Source organism: Epinephelus lanceolatus, chromosome 20, assembly GCF_041903045.1.
Source record: "Epinephelus lanceolatus isolate andai-2023 chromosome 20, ASM4190304v1, whole genome shotgun sequence".
Lineage (NCBI taxonomy): Eukaryota > Metazoa > Chordata > Actinopteri > Perciformes > Serranidae > Epinephelus > Epinephelus lanceolatus.
In genome coordinates this window covers 29,202,998-29,220,290 of record NC_135753.1, presented here as the reverse complement: position 1 = coordinate 29,220,290, position 17,293 = coordinate 29,202,998, and the positions used below count along the sequence as shown (strand labels likewise).

The 17,293-nt window shown below is 41.9% G+C and overlaps 1 protein-coding gene across 12 annotated transcripts in view; it reads left to right on the top strand.

Annotated features, from left to right (window-relative positions):
- Nucleotides 1-17,293, top strand: part of ntng1a (netrin g1a) — a 140,596-nt gene that overhangs the window by 115,401 nt on the left and 7,902 nt on the right. For 2 of the 12 annotated variants that reach the window (XM_033638875.2, XM_033638874.2), the window contains exons 5-7: nt 1,473-1,499; nt 9,041-9,208; nt 12,757-12,891. In XM_033638875.2, the coding sequence (XP_033494766.1) occupies nt 1,473-1,499; nt 9,041-9,208; nt 12,757-12,891 (330 nt within the window). Of the gene's footprint in view, nt 1-1,472; nt 1,500-6,247; nt 6,293-7,392; nt 7,453-9,040; nt 9,209-12,756; nt 12,892-17,293 lie in introns of all 12 variants that reach the window. The other 10 variants (XM_033638882.2, XM_078162556.1, XM_078162553.1 and 7 more) reach the window with 10 other exon arrangements.

Here is a 17,293-nt window from a genome sequence, read left to right as displayed (position 1 = left end):
TTACGCTCCTCCTCCATATGTCAGTGTGGCCTCCTGCACTTCACAGCTCTCAGACAGGTCACAGATTTGGCTCCTAAATACAGCTTGCAGGCTGAGATCAGAGGAGAAGTGATTGAATGACAGGAGCTTGATCAAAGTCCACGTACACAAACACATGCACACACTCAGGAAATCCTCATGTTTCCCCTGAGTACTTGGAGATATTTTGTGACGGCTCCATTAGATGAAAGGCCCCACCAAAAATCCTGCACAGATGCCTCCCCTACCTCCTCAGCTGAAGGTGTGGTGTTAAGCGGATGATGGGAGAGACGTGAGAGGAAGAAAGCACCCTTTTCATTTCATTTCTGCCTCTCTAGTTTACGTGGGCGCGTTTCTCCTATTGCCCAGCATGCTTCCTCTTCCCATGGTGAGGGGGTTGTTTGTTTTTGTGGGCAGGCTGCCTTATTGAGGGCAGGGGGTAGAGCGAATGGGAGGGAGGACCTCCGTTCAAACAGATGATTAGAGAAAGTGGAGCTGCCTTCGATGTCCTGAAAGCAAATTCCTCTCAAAACGAATGCAGACCAAAAATACTCCACCAGTGTGTTCACGTTCCTTTGAAGCCTACAGATGCAACCAGAGTAAAATAGCAAAGCATGTTCTAACACCGTCTGCGCCTCATGGTGTCTCAAGCCTCCACAGTGCTAATTAATACCTAAACCAAGATGTTGGTGGTTAGATCAGATGGCGAAATGATCGGCGCAAGAAGCCTATGAACGTCTCAGTCTCCTCAGATCTACAGCCAGCCAGCGTCCTGGTGTGGGAGAGATCTGGTCACCATGGGGATGAGACAGACTGTATTATCTGCTCAGTGGCTGTCTGGCACAAGGGATTGCTTGATGGAGGGATGGACAGGCAGGCAACAGGATAAGACATGTCCACCTATAGCATCAGAGGCAGAGTTTGCCATCTATGATGTCATGTGATATGTTTTGTGTGCAGTGGTGTGTCAGCGTGCATGAAAATTCTGTCTCGTGTCTTTGATGACAAAGTGTCTTAAATCAGGATTCAACTTTTTAACTTCAAAATAACTCCAATATTAGAGTCTGTCTGTGTGAGCCCGTGGTGTTTGCTGAAATTGGTTTTTCAGTGATGCTGGCACATTTTCAAGGTGTGTACCTTTTGCTGTGTGTTAGAGGGCAGCCATGACCTTTTCTGGCAACAACAGGGACATCAAAGCAGAAATTATGGAGGAAACCAGAAGAAACTAAAGAAGCATGAGGCTAAACAGGCAGCAGACAGCAGTTTCACATCAGGCTGAATGCTAGCGTTGCTTCAGATGCCACAGTTTCAGACATTTCAAATGTATACAGCACTGTGAGGGAGGATGGCAGGACTAATGATACACTGCTAGTTTCAAGGAGAAATGCTGCAGTTGCTGCCTTAAAGCTAATTTTATGCCTTAATTGAAGTTTTTCTCTCTTTCTCTCTTGCAGGTATTCCTAATAACATTGGTCCAGTTAGTAAGTACACGTTACAAAGGAACTCTATGAATGCTTGATGCTTTGCTTTGCCTATTGAGCCACCCTTGACCATACAACCCTGAACTTGGTGCCAAGTGTTCATTTCTGATTCCAATCTTCCTACGAAAGATCACTCAACAATTGTTCAGTAACCTTGTTTTTTGGAAAGACAGACAAGCAAATAGCTGCGGGCTATATTGTCATGATGTGGGCATATTAATTTACTTTATCCAGACTCAACTCAACCAGATAACACTTGCCTGGCTCTGCATGCAGAATGTCATTTGTTTTTTTTTTTCTTTTCTCCCATGCATTATAAATAAATGGCATCTAGACTTTATTAAAGTGCCAAGACCTCTCTGGCAGTATAATGTCACAGGAGGTCATTTTAATATAAGCCGCAAGCGCCTCGGTTGGTATTATCTTCGTCAACCAGTAGCCCCTTAGGAGGGGGAGGAAGAAGAGAGGTGCCATGTCTCAAGTTACCCCTGCCTGGAAGGCTGTGTGATGCAGGAACCATCGGACTGTATTGAACAAGTCAAAGTGCATTCACAGCCCAGCTCAATTCTCTTTATCTTTTTTCTCATTGCCCTGTTCTTAGCGAGTATCTCCTGGGGCGGCGGATTGATTAGCAAATCGCCCCCTCCCTGTCTGATCCTGGACAAACAGAGATGGGCTGAGGGTTACAGAGACATGCACGTTTTTTTTGATAATTGGCCCCAGTGATCAACTTACCTGTTACATGATAATAACAACAGCTGTATGTAAAGTCGTCTTTACTGTAGCTGCAGTATTGCTGGCTCTGACGTTAACACTTAAGCGTACACTGGAATGAGTGACAAATCTCATTATCTTCATCCATGTAACGTACAGCAGTATGTGCTAATTGGTTTTCATGAAACAAATTTCGATTTTGATTTTGATTCGATTCAACATATATGTGTAAAAAAGATATATCATATCGTCAATATCCTCCCAGCTGGTGTCCAACCACTGTTTGGTTGAATTTAGGTTGTGACGTTGGGTGACCAAAATTAAAGGTCAGGTCAATAACATTAATTTGACATTGAATAGTGATGACAGATGAGCTTGTTATTTTATTGTTTTTTTGTTGTTTCGTTAAGCAGCCAAAATGTAACATCTTCCAAATCACTCATGCAAATGCCATCTTGGCATAGAATAATGACATTTAGTCGTAAGTTAAGGGGATCAAAACCCAACGACGACTGACCTTTAGCAGTAAGATGTGGTTATTGGCTGTCATCAAATAGTTTTAGTTTAGATAAAGGTGTAAAAAGAGACATCATATTGTCAGTATCCTCCCAGCGAGCATTCCAATCAGTATTTGGTTAAATTTAGGTTGTGACGTTTGGTAACCTAAAAAAACAAAGTCAGAACAACGTCTATTGCCAATGTCAGTTTGACAGAGACTACTGACGGCAGATGAGCCTGTTATTTTGTTGCATTTTTAGTTGTTTTGTTAAGCAGCCAAGATCCAGTGTCTTCCATATGTCTCATGCAAACGCCATCTTGACATAGAATAACGTCTGCAAAATGTTAACATCAAAACAGCCTTAAATTCCAATGTCATTGGACATTTAAAATATCGTGTAAGAGTCCACTGTCTTTCTGATGTAATATTGACATTCGGTGCCAGCTTCATTAAATAATTTTAGATTTAGATATAGGTGTAAAAAAGACACATCATATGGTCAATATACATTTGTGTCCTATATGTCAAATCAGTTAGGGATAAGCTTAAAGAAATAGTTTGACAGAAATGTTCTTGTTTGCTTTCACATTGAGAGTTAGATGAGAAGACTGATGATTGATGCCACTTTCGCATCTGTCTCTCAAATATGAAGCTGAAACCAGGAGTCTGTTAGCTTAGCTTAGCACAAGGTCTTGAAGCAGGGGAAATAGCCAACCTGACATGAAAGTGTTGTCAATCTTCCTGTCTAACTCTCAGCATAAAAATAAAAAACAGTTCGCAAATTGTAAAACTATCTCTTTAACTGTTATAACTGCTTATTTTCAGATAGTCAATCTTTAATTCTAGTGGCTTGCACTCACTCAATATCTAATTTATGCTTAAGTGTTACCGAGCCAAGTCAAATCTCTCAGGGACACATGGACGACACATGCACGCTTGTTTTCATCATTTAAGGGCTAAGACGATGACTGGGCAAGTTTCCCAAAACGTGCTGTGTGAGGCACAGGGTGAACACAGATTATTCCCAGGTGTTTTTTTAATCAGGCTTTAGAGTGGAAGTGAACACTGGTTGTAAAGTCTGATGCTATGTCATGAGTCAGAAATGGACATGTGGCCAAGAAGACCAAACCACAACCCATCCTCCCCACCTCCCAATCTTCCACTGCTTGCCTCCCTCACCACCTTCTCACACCTTAGAAATTATGCGTCCACTTCATGCATGGCCTGACGAGAGCTTAGTGTGTGTGTGCGTGTGTGTGTGTGTGTGTGCATGCTCCTCGTATATGCTGTATATACATGCATACATATTCACATCAGTCCTTTCCGTCCCATCCAAATGCCAGGCCAGACCATGTCCAAAGGCTGTCCTCAAATCCTTTACGGGGAGAGTGTTCATGCTGATAAGTGCGTGGTTGTGTGTGTGCGTGCGTGTGTGTGTGTGTGTGTGTGTGTGTGTGTGTGTGTGTGTGTGTGTGAGCGTGTGTTTTGGGTGGGAGGGATGTAGAAAGGACACTCTGACAAACCAAAGTCTTCACTTCTCATCCAGATTGGCCCACAGGGATTTAGAGTTCTCACGAGTGGCTGTCTTGTCACAGCAGCCTCCCAAAGTACCGGCAAAACACTGAAAACTGGATGAGGAATGTCTCCAGTGCGGACACAAACCAATTTAATGTCTGTGTTATTAATACAGTAAGAACAGCGTGGACAAAAAAAAAAAAAAAAAAAGGTTAGGAGGTCCTTCAGGTTGTTAAATGGACTAGAAGCAAAGCTATTGTGGAAAAAGAAAGAAAGCACTTTTCATGTTGTTGTTTGAAGGTAATTGAATTCCTTATTGACTTTTCTCAATTCTATTTCAAGTTTATTAAGCCAGGCAGAATTGCCTAATGCAGACCATTAAAGTGAAATTAATATTTTAAAAAACAATTCTGGCTCCGCAAGATTGCATTTCATTATGGGTATGGCATTGATTAAAATCCGTCACCACTCATTTAGCTCGCCTTACCTGAATATTCCCCATAACAAAATAATTAATGGAACCCAGATGTGTATTACATCCAATCAATTCCCAACAAAGAATAATTAAAAATGAACTTACTTTACCAATTAGAGGTTATAGATCCGGACAGTGCGGTTTGCTCATCTGTGCTTTATTTTTTTTTTCTTCCTCAAATGATGCATACTTTGTGTTGTCGTCAGAGATTAATTGCTCATGTCCTCGCAAGTCAGTTTTGTTCCTTTTAACAAACAGCTCCACCGCTAAGTGCTTAACAGAACAACAAGGATCTAAATTCAGATAAAAAAACAAGAGACTTGACAATTTATGAGCCGTAAGACCCGAGTTTGAGTGGTGATGTGGTGTGCCCTTTTTTCTTAAGCTCTTTATTTGTTAATCTGTCATTTTCAAAGAGCCTCTCATCGAGTGACTCAAGTGACTTCAACCCACTGGAGATGTCGCAGTCATCACCAGTGCCAGAATCCCCCAGCAGGATCAGTTGTGAAACATTTTTTGGGGAGATAAAAACAATGAAAGAAAAGGATGAGACGGGAGATACTGCATGATAGTCTTTTGTTCAAGCAGCTTGAAATCAATGCCTGGTAATGTTCAGGGGGCTTAAAAGTGATTGTCAGTGTGTCGACATGCCAAGCTGAAAGCTAATGTATTATTTAATTTAAAAAAAAAAAAAAAGGTATGTCACAGTTTATTCAGATTCTTTCTAAAAGGATTCAGCCTGAGCAGCAGTCTGGTATTCGATTCACACATAGGGTAATAGGCTTCTTGCCAAGACGCCACTGGATGTTAATTACCCAAGATTGCATGATTCATGGAGTCAATAGCAAAAGGACAGAAAGATCAAGTGAAGAGATGAAGGGGCACGATGAGGAAACTTATCCGTATTCCTCCCTTTGCTTGAGTCTTCTCCATTTCCAACCGCAAAGTATTTCCCTGACACGGAAATACGGACTTGTATGTAATTATGAGGTTATGCTACCCACAGCAGTCCGTCATTCCAAGTCCCAACACCTGCCATTATTTATTCATTGTTATTCCTCACCAGAAATACACTGTAATTAGATATTGATTACATAGTCGATGTGATGAATTAAACAAAATGCCCCCTCACTTCTTAATTTGCTATACATAGTTTAGACTCGCTTGCATAAATCATGACTTAAATACGAAGTTTAGGAGGGTTTTTATCTTTTTTTTTCTTCAGTTTTTCACTCATCATTGCCATCAACATAAACATACACATACACAGCAAGCCCATGGGAGTCACACAAATTACATACAACGTCTCTCCAATGTCCTTAATGGGTCTTTGGATGCATTCTCTTTGCTCGTCCATGTCAGCCCTGCCCCATTGTATTTGCTGTTTCCTGATTTACTGATTTGAGTCATGCTGGACATGTCCGTGTCTCCAGTTGTGTGTGTACACTACCACGTAGTCCCCCCCCCACCCCCCTTTAGACTATCTGTTAAGTGCATCACATAAGTGCACATGAATAACTCCTGGTTTCTTTCAATTGCACGCAGTTCGGCCGAATGTGTCATCCCTAGGTGTCGCTAACCGAAAAGAAGGTAGGCATCTAAGAATATGCAACAACTATGTTTTTTCACAGATTCATTTATCTCGGGGTGTTTGCATAGAAGCAAAATATCACTCTTTGGTAGCTATAAGTGTATGTGGGTAGAGTCTTCCCCCGTTTCCAATCTTGGTTATTTTTCTGACAAATCAAAAAAGCATCCTCAGCCTGCTTGTTTTGCTCATGATAAAGGGTTTTGGCTCCTTCAGTGGGGGCTTGTGCATTCACGGGGCACTCATGTTGCAACACGCTGCAGTGCCATACATTATCCTCTCAATGTGTGCACTGTACATTTATACATACACACTCGATTATAATTAAGTGCAGAGCTTCCAGGGATTCTCAGTCCCATCTTAGCGAATCAGGAAGAAAAGCAGGAGAGGTTTCACTGTGGATTTTTTATGCAGATCGATGTAAGGCTCATCTCAGCTTAATCCATCGTTCAGATGTGATGTGCAGCCACCTCGCAAACAACTAGCGCACAACCACTCAGCTCTGTGTTTCCATGACTGCAGCCAAGCGCACACAGTGTATGTGTCAGGGGCTTATGTCACCCAGTACAATGGCAGAGGCTGGGCCTATTATTTCTTTTTCCCACTGTTTGTTTTATGACCGGAAAGGAATCAAGGGATTGATGTGTTCACTGCTAGCCAGTTTCCTTGCCCACGCTCCTGTGCACAAATTTATAGGGTGAAAATTCTTGGCTGGCCTCCACCGAGGTGGAGAGTAGTTTGTCAGGGGATAGTTTTTGTCTGGGGAAACATACACAGAGGCTTTTGAATTATACAAAGCACTTGTTAATGAAATGAAGCATAAAAGAGGGACCATAATATTTGAATTGTTCGGCATCTAAGGCATTTGTAACAGATGCTGCTACAAGCAGCCAACTTCAGTTGGCAATGTCACTCCTTATTTCCCAATGCCATCATTCATCATTACTGCGTATGTTTCTTTTTTTTTCCTACAGTTACATTTATTATTAAGCATGATGCTCAGTATTCTTAATTCTCTGACATTCCATGTTTTTTTGTTTAATTGCAATATCATGATTTTTTTTTGTTTGTTTGTTTGTTTTTCTTCTTTTAATTTGTCTAGTAGCTCCTCAAGTTGCATTGTCCACTGCCCCTTCTGTCCACGTTGCAAACAGCAAGCGAGGTAGGAGCTGGAATTCATACACTGCCCCCCAGATGACACCCAAGACTTCTCACTGTATGAACAGATCTTTCTGTTTAACTGTAAGCCCCCTAACCCTTGCAGCACTAACCCGATGCTAGAGCACTGTGTGTCCATGTTTCCAGCTCAGTCCTGAACTGATGGCTCTCACTGTACAGGGCACATTGAGGATTCATTCGTCTATGGAATTGTTTCTAAACACTATAAAAGTCCCTTGGAATCATATCTTTTTCAGTGCAAATAAAGTGGCTGCTTGAAACTACAACTATTTTTGGGAAACGTGTTTCCGAGACTCAAGACTTTTTATTCCCCGTGCGTGCATGATTTATGACCTTAGCCTATTTCTGGAACGGAGAGATTATTTGTCTTCTGAGAGTATGTCTGCGAGAGTGAGGCCTCTAATGTAGAAGATCTTAGCTTACACTCCAACAAGACTTTCTGCTTTAGGTGAAAGGTAGAGTGGACTAGACTTCCTGCTCCTTCATTTCCAAGCCTTGTCGGGTTGTTAGCGGCCGGACAGAGAGACCTGACCTCAATACAGATCCTTAATAACCACAATCCCTTGGACGAAAGCCCCGTCCACCAGCCCCTATTCTGGATCCGTGGGCTTTTCTGTCCAAGCAGCTGCCAGTGAGGCTTGAGGGTCACATCTGTCTACACTGTGACACGTGGTGTCAGTGGTCACTCCGTGTGGCAGACTGATCCTCACTCGGAGAGTACCCAGCTGGGGCTGCACCCCTCCCATCCTGCACCCCTTAGGCCAGGGCTGCCAGTGAGTATCACAGACTGCAGCAGGAGGTTTTACAGTCCAGCCACAACTCTATATGTCTAATTAATCATGACACAGCACTGCATAGCAGCCGGTGACACACTCTCTCAGTGCAACTCAGCAGACGCTCACTTGCCTTACCGACTGCTTTCAAAGACCGTATAAGTTAGGTTGTGATAAGCCTTTAGAAACAACTATCAAGCCAATTTGTTGGATGACTCAAGGGTTTCTCAAATTTGGAATTCATCGTGCATTTCATTACAGAGGGTTGTGATATGAAGCGCCATTACTTCAAACCATATGGACCGTTACATTCAAGAGATCAATTAGACAACAACTTTAAAACTCCCTAAACACCATTCCCTGAGCTGAGAGATCCATTTCATTCATGGTTTGACCTGCCTTACGATGTGTTGTGTTCCCAGTGTGACCATGTCTCTGTGTCATCATTTCGGAAGCCTTCCTTGCCTCGTGTTGTGGTGTGCTTGAAGTGATGTGACCTCTTCGAGTTCTTCTAACGCCGTGCTTTTTTATGTGATGTCTTCTAACTCTGGCTGTGCCCATGTCAGACTAATCACCCTCCCTCTCATCACTTCCCCAACATCTCCTCCCTCACAACACAGTCTCCATTTCTAACCTTGCATGCCATTGTGCCTCGCTCAATTCTTGCTAACCCCACCGCCGTAGCACTCGCAGCAACAGCAACAATGCCAACACTCCCTGCCGCGTCTCTCTTTCTTCCTTTCTTTCCTTCTTTCTTTCTCTTTCTCCCCTCTCTTCCCTTCACACTCTCTTTGCAAGACTGCGAATGCTTCGGCCACTCCAACCGATGCAGCTACATCGAGCTGCTAAACACCGTCATTTGCGTGAGCTGTAAGCACAACACTAGGGGCCAGCACTGCCAGCTATGCAAGCTGGGCTACTACCGCAATGCCTCGGCAGAACTGGACGATGAAAATGTGTGCATAGGTTAGTCTCCCACTCGGCCCCTTTCACTGCCACCCTGCTTTTACACAAACACCTTCCTCGTCTGTCCTCTTGTCTTTGACTCGTCACCAGAGAAAGTGTCATCTGTCATCACCCACTCCATCATCCATACCCTCCTGCCTCCATAACTTTCAGTGGTCTCCACATCTTCCTGTTTTGCTTCTTCTGCTTTCGCACAATGGTGGAGTGTTTTCTGGAGGACGCTCGTCATTCAGCTTTAGAAAGACATACACTATCACAGTGCTTGAATGGTTTTGGTCATTCCTTTCAGGCATGGTTTTAATAACTGCGGACTGATCAGGGTTGATGCGGTTTTACAGTTAGCTAGCTGCTAGCTTGTTTTTTTTTGTTTTTTTTTTTACGTCCTAAGTTATGTTACAGTTGGTTTAGAGCTGCTAGCTCATATTTAGTGATGCAGGTTGGTAAGTTACAGTTGGTTTCTAGCAGCACATTCTCACTCTGACCTCGTCACATGTTTTGGTCATGGACTTTCAACGTGGAGATCCGAAATGCAAGGTACCCTCCGTATGTTGGTTGTTGACATTCTGGGACACCGTGTTAGGTTCTGCCTGGTACATGCATTTTCTGTCTTCAAGATACACTTCTGTTTTCACAGGAAATTTAACATTCGCACAGAGTCAAAATAAACGCACTTTGTCAGTACAATACTGCCAAGTAAAAAAAAAAAAATTCCCCTTCAACAACAAACGCACATGGTTGGGTTTAGGAAAAACAAACAGGGATTAGCTGTACAATCATACAGGTAGGGAACACCGACCTCCTGCATTAAAGTTGGTGATTGTTGGACCCATCCACGCGACGCCTGCCCACTGTACTCGGACTTCAGCCACCTTTACTTTCATTGTTGTCCCACCGTGTTTCCTCCTGACGCTCCTGAGCGCCACTAAACAGCCGCGTATAGCCGACTTGAAAGGACCGCTTTTTCGTTGTAGCCGTTGCCGAAAGTCACTGACCAAGTGTTGGCTTCAGAGTGAGACAAGGTTGTTTCTAGCTGCTAACTATTTTTCATAGATGTAATGCTTGTATGTTACAGTTGGTTTCAAGTTGCTAACTTGTATTTAAGGAGCATAAAGTTACTGAGCCAAGCATTGACTTAAAGCTAGAACGAATGAATAGAGCATGTGTACAAACTAATGGAAACACCTAAAACAGTCTGATGTCTGTACATTAAACATGAAGCTAGAGTCAGCAGCAGGTTAGCAAAGCTTTACAAAGACTGGAAATGGGGAAACAGCTAACCTGGGTCTGTCCCACTGACTGTATAAAAGAAGTGGACGTAGCCTCAGGACAAGGAGTGCCTTAAACCTGCATTCTCTCTAGTGGTCAGCAGGGGGCGAATCTACTGGTTGCAAAAGAAAATGATGATCTAAATTGCTAGTTTCAAGTCTTTCCCAATATAGCATGGTGTACATTTTGTAAGTTATGTTCCAAGTTAGAGTAAAATACATGATAAAGCAGAGAATGCTTTTAGGGAGTGGCTACCTTGTGATTGAAAAGTTGCTACCACCGAGACCTGTCAACAAGGCTGGAGCAGCCCCCCAGGAAGTGTACAGTGGTACTGCAGTTTCATCTTAGAACGTTGGCCCTGTGATTGTGTGATTTCAGTTCATGAAAGTTGGTCTAAAAATTCCACATTCAGTTTTACTAAAAGACATTCTATGGAGTTGTCTGCTCATTTTTTCCACTAAGTACATTTTAAGCCTCTTTTGGAAGCTAACTTTGCTAGCAGCATGTATAGTGTCCTCAGACTCTCAGTCAGATCCACCCCTTGCTCCCCCCCCAGCTCCACCCTCTCGTCCAAATATAGTCACTTTTCCAAAAAAAACAGATGTCGACGACCGAAATGCCAAACTCAAGGCTTCAGGACTGTAGTCCACAAACCAATCGGTGATGTCACAATGGCTACGTGCTTCTTTTATACAGTCAGTGGTCTGTCCGTAGGTAATAAAATCCTCATTAGCCTATATCTGCTTGGTTTCTTTAACAATAACTGAATTGTTAAAGTGGTTTCGACAGTGCCAGGCTGGCCTTTTCCCTCTGTGTCCCATCCGAATGCTGATATCTCCCAAAATGTCATATTAAGTAACTTTATCATTTGAGAACAAGGGACTGGCCTGTGAAGACGGTGTCATGATGTCAAAGTTAAAAGGCCATTTTCATCTGGTGTTTCTGTTATTTTGTCCATGACCTTTATGCAGACATTCATACACTGCATCATCTGTTTTTCTTGTAAAAAATGTGTGAAAATTGCATTTCACATAGCTCCTAAGGCAATAGACTGGTTCCCTATTGGATTCTTTAGCTAGTATGTGGAGTGTGAGTTCTCAGCGCTCAATGCCAGGTGCGTTCGTGAGTCCTGAGGGGGGAGTCTGACAAGCAACAAGAGTTCTGAGAGAAATGTCGCAGGGAAGTCACACCGCCAGTCAGAGGTGCCACGCAAGTGCATATGTCATATACATGAAATGGCCTCAAGAGTAGCAGCTGAATCCCGTCACAAGGCGTTAAGAGTCACCGAGGCGTTACCTTATGCCAAACTCGCCGTCACCCTGCCTCTCTCTCGCTGACCCCCCCGTTTGTCACTTGCCGTCACCTCTCTCCTTTTTCCTGACCCTCGGATGTCACTCGGGTGCAGCCACGTGCAGCCAGCACAGCCACAGAAGGTGCAATGTGATGGTCAGAGACTGTCAAAATAGGTGTCACTTTGACTGCAGAGTGCTCCAGTCGCTGCGGAAAGCCGGAAGGTCAGTTGAGCGTAGGACACCATAGACTTGACAGGTTGTTTTGTTCGGAGGAGGGTTTTTTAAGGATATTCCAAATCTAATTGAGGCTAATGAGCATTTTTTTCTGTTAATGAGAAAGAGGCGTTTTAGGATTATGCGAAATTCTTTGACAATATTTACATCCCTTTGAAAATAGAGAGAATTAAAGAACATATTACAACAATGCCCATTTCAATGTGCTTTTCTCTCATTCCTCTAAAACTTTAACATTCACTCTTTGTCTTTGTTTCTTTCCATTATCCATCTGAAACCTGCTCATCAAACTTTCCGTCTCCTTTTTCCATCTTCTCCTCTCTGTACCTGTATGAATGAATAAGATTTTAGTAAAGCATGTGCAGATTAGCCCACTTTCTTCATCTTAAATCAAAGCTACTGATAATGCTTTGCATATTTGCTCATTGCATATTGTACAGCCATGTAACAGTAAAATAATTTCTACAATAATTACAAATATGCTGTGATGAATACAAATTGTTCATGCATCCCTGAATCATTCTTTTCTCATTCTGTCTCCATTACAGTTGAAATGGTAGCATTTTTTCCTGTATGAGTCTTTAAATCTATTTTTACCAGTTAAAAATAATCAAGCGTCTTGTTGTTGTTATAGTTGAGCTTATAATTGAGCTTGAGGAATGTGGTCCGCGCTGTGAAAATCCTAGACGTGTGCCGGGAAGTCAAAGCACCACCCTGTTTCCAGCCTGTGTGTATGTGTGTGTCTTGTTTTTCCAGAGTGTAATTGTAATCCCTTTGGCTCAGTCAGTGATCGCTGTAATGGCACAGGATTTTGTATATGTAAGGAGGGCACTACAGGGCCTAAGTGTCAGCAGTGTCTACCCGGCTATTTGTGGGACGATGGCTGCAAATGTAAGTAGAACCACAACCCTCCCCAAGCAGCTCCCGACTGTTCTCTCCCTCAGCTCTGTCTCTCTCTGCTATCTCTCTCTGCTATCTACTCTCTCTGTGTGATTCCTGAGCTTTGGCTGGAAGAATGTGCTGCACATGCGCAGGGTTTGCTGTCTTGACAAATAAGATCTAACCCATAACATGAGCTAACCCAATATACTAAGCCATTTGATTCACTAACTGAACCTGCATTTCACACTTGCTGCGGCTGCAACGTAACAATGTAATACCAGCAGGTGCCTTATATGGCTCAATAGAGAAAAGGCAATGGCATGGCAGGACGCATGCTGCTCGGTAACTCAGTTATCCAGCCATGTCGCACACCAACAAAACAACAGCTGAGTCAATATTGACTGCTTGACAGGCTGCCTGTGATCTGTTTGAGTAGCCATCACTCCCTCGCCCATCCACAACAGGACAATGTCATCCAACACTAACATTTTCCAAAGGAGAACGCAGGTCATTTTGAGTTCCAGCCCATTTATTACTGTCTACCGTTTATATTTCCCCCGGCCATTTTACAATGCATGCCCTGTGTAGTCATTTGTTTTCAAATGTCACCAATTTTTCATTGTTTTTTCCAAGTCAAACTTCGGTGACAAACCTACAGGAGGAAGTCGTAATAAAGTCCACACCTCACGAGGAAGGATTTTTAACTCTTTGACAGTTAAAGAAAGAACTTTGAGACACAAAACCAACAAACACAGTTTATGCTGCATATGTACTTTTAGTTTGAGAGCAATGATTCAGCCTCTTTGGAGCTCTCTGACTAATCTTGTACTGGTTACAAAACTCATAACTTATCGTCAGACCAGCTGATAATTGCTGCTAATCAGCATTTGACCAACCATGACCCGTCTTTGTGTCACTGTTTGCAGCTCTGATTAAGTTACTTCAGATTTATAGACCTTTGTCACAAGGTGATGACATCTATTTGCCTTCCTCCTGTAGCTCAACATTAATCTCTGTCCCGGCTAACAAAGGCGTCCTAAATAAGGCACCTCAACATGACATGATTTTGAGGGATTAGTTTCTACTGGCGGCCTCTATTTCTTCCTGTGGATGTAAGGTGATAGCCAGTGTAATATTATCATGAAGAATGTCAGCAATTAGTGAAAAGTTTTGTCTGCTTCCTCTGACGTATTCAACAAAGCCCGAAGCCTGAAACATTTTCTGATCCAGTCAGAGGTACGTGAATGGGACAAGGTATATGAAAACTCAGGCAAAGCAGCATAAATGCAAAACATAAACTTTGAGAAAAGATAATGATGGCTTTACCTATTTTGTATTGAATTATTCAAGCAAGGAAAGCTTCAATAGAAAGAAAATTATTTTTATATTTAAGTTTAGCAACAATGTGAAGAAGAGGAACCACTTGGCCAAAAAAAATAAAATAAATGGTAATATCTTTATTGGTACATTGATATAAATCTGCATACAGTGTCCATTGTAGGACATTCTTAGGTATCAGAGGTTGGTGTTAGACCTTAGATGAAAAAGCATCAGGTTTCAGGAAAACCTCTGTCAGACTTCAGATGAAACAACCACAGAAAAAAGGTCTCAGACGAAACAGCCTCAGAAACAAAGGTCTCGGACCGGCCTGTAAACTCGAAAATTACCACTCTTGCTCAACTTGTAATGCAACAGCAAAAGTGCGCTTACATATTTAAATGTATGTGAACTGTACAGTAAATTAGATAGGGCTGCTGAATAAGCAATAAAGAATGGGAGCCCACTTCTGTCAGCGTTGTGTAGCAGTTAACGTCAGCACAAACATGCTAGCGTTAGCAAAAAACACAATAAAACAGTTGTCACCATTATTGAGATCTTTTATGAGCTCCTCATACTTCTTCTCTTTGTCCATTTCCTGAAATATATATGAATCAGTTACTCACCAATTTAACAAAACATCCATCATTGCTACTAATGAGGCTAATGTTACTGAAGCTAGCTAGTGTTAGCTACACACAATAGTATCAGCCAGTCACCATTTTAAAAATCTAAAATGAAGTTAGGTCCCCTGCTACATTTGATCATAATCCACATACAATCTAACCATGAATTAATATATCTTGACAGCAGCAGAAGTATCAAAGAGAAAAGCCAGGATTGTTGAGGTCGCAACTTGATGATGTCATTGTTTTCCCTTCTAACACTGTTGGATTTTGATAACATATCATGTATTCCCTGCTTATAGATCAATAAATAAATAAGCCATTTTTTATGAGACCAGTCTTTTTGAGGCCATTCCATCTGAGGCCGTTTTTGTTTTTTTCTGAGGCAGTTTCACCTGAGACCTTTTTTCTGAGGCCGTTTTGTTTAAGACCTTATTTTTTAGGCCATTTTGTTTAAGACCTTATTTTTTAGGCCATTTTGTCTAAGGCCTTTTCATCTGAGATCTTTTTTTTCTGAGGCTGTTTCGTCTGAGACCTTTTATTCTGAGGTTGTTTCTTCTGAGACCTTTTTTTTCTGAAACGGTTTCGTCTGAGACCATTTATTCTGAGGTTGTTTCTTCTGAGACCTTTTTTTTTCTAAAGTTGTTTCTTCTGAGGCTGTTTCATATGAGACCTTTTTTCTGAGGTTGTTTCAGCTAAGACCTTTTTTTTTCGTGCGCCGCTTCCTCTGAGACCTTTTTTTCTGAGGCCGTTTTGTCTGAGACTGTTTCGTCTTAGACCATTTTTTTTGACTGTTTTGTCTGAGACCTTTTTCTGAGGTTGTTTCAGCTAAGACCTTTTTTTCTGAGGCCGTTTCATCTGAGACCTTTTTTTTTTCTGAAACTGTTTCGTCTGAGACCTTTTTTTTTCTGAAACTGTTTTGTCTGAGACCTTTTATTCTGAGGTTGTTTCTTCGGAGACCTTTTTTTTTTTTTTCTAAAGTCGTTTCGTCTGAGACCTTTTTTTTCTGAAACTGTTTCATCTGAGACCGTTTTTTTCTGAAACTGTTTCGTCTGAGACCTTTTATTCTGAGGTTGTTTCTTCGGAGACCTTTTTTTTTTTTTTTTTTCTAAAGTCGTTTCTTCTGAGGCCATTTCATATGAGACCTTTTTTTCTTAGGCCACTTCCTCTGAGACCTTTTTTTCTGGGGTTGTTTCAGCTAAGACCTTTTTTTTCTTACGCCGCTTCCTCTGAGACCTTTTTTTCTGAGGCCATTTTGTCTGAGACCGTTTCGTCGTAGACCATTTTTTTCTGAGACTGTTTTGTCTGAGACCTTTTTTCTGAGGTTGTTTCAGCTAAGACCTTTTTTTTCTGAGGCCGTTTCATCTGAGACCTTTTTTTCTGAGGTCACTTCGTCTGAGACCTTTTTTCTGAAGCGGTTTTGTCTGAGGCCGTTTTGTCTGAGGCTGTTTCGTCCGAGACCTTTTTTTCTGAGGCCGTTTCATCCGAGACCTTTTTTTCTGAGGCCGTTTCGTCTGAGGCTGTTTCACCTGAGACCTTTTTTCTGAGACTGTTTCATCTTCAGTCTGACAGAGGTTTTCCTGAGACCTGATGCTTTTTCATCTAAGGCCTGACACCAAACTCTGACACCCGAGGATGTCCTAAAATGGACAATGTACCTACAACAGATTTTCGTGTGAATATTAAAAAAAGAAGGGCTTCCATGATTTAGCTAGAACATTTCTCTATGTTAAAAATACCATACAACATTATATATAATCAATATCATGTTGGACAGCTATGGATCTATATTGGTAAATGACAGGTTGTGATGTCAGTCTCTCAAAATTACAGAACAAAGGCTTTTTAGGAACTGCTATTTGCTTTTGGTGTTCAACAGTACAAGGAGAAATTCATCATCAAAGAGGCAAAGAGATCAGAGTTTTCTGCTCTGACAGCAGCCACAATAGACCACAGTGCACCATGGGATGCAGCTTCCAGTATATACCAGTGCTTAAGTAAATAGGAGTGCATTGAGGGTTCATTATGATTGAAATTCAGTGTAAGATGAATAATCTGTTATTTTAGCAGTTCCTCACACAGGTGGATGTTCATTGAAATGCACTGTTTCTGACTAATATATTCAGTGTGTGTAGTGTGACTACACACTGTCAGCACACACACGTTTGTACACACATACACAGTGTAGAGGGGAAGGTATGGGTTGGTATGGTGAACCTACAAACTCACTACTCATTGTAAAAAGAAAAAACTGTGGTGTACAACAGCAGTAATTAAATGTTTACAAGTAACAAGGAAAGTAAAAAAAGAAAGTGAGAAGAAAAAAATGTTTCTGTGAACGGCCAAGTCAAGCAGATGGGAAGTCACATACAGCGAGACGGAGCACAGCATGGATCAGTGGTTTTATTTGTCAGATTAGCAATGAAGCAGTGATTAGAAAATCAAACAAACATTATTGTGTGAAGTAT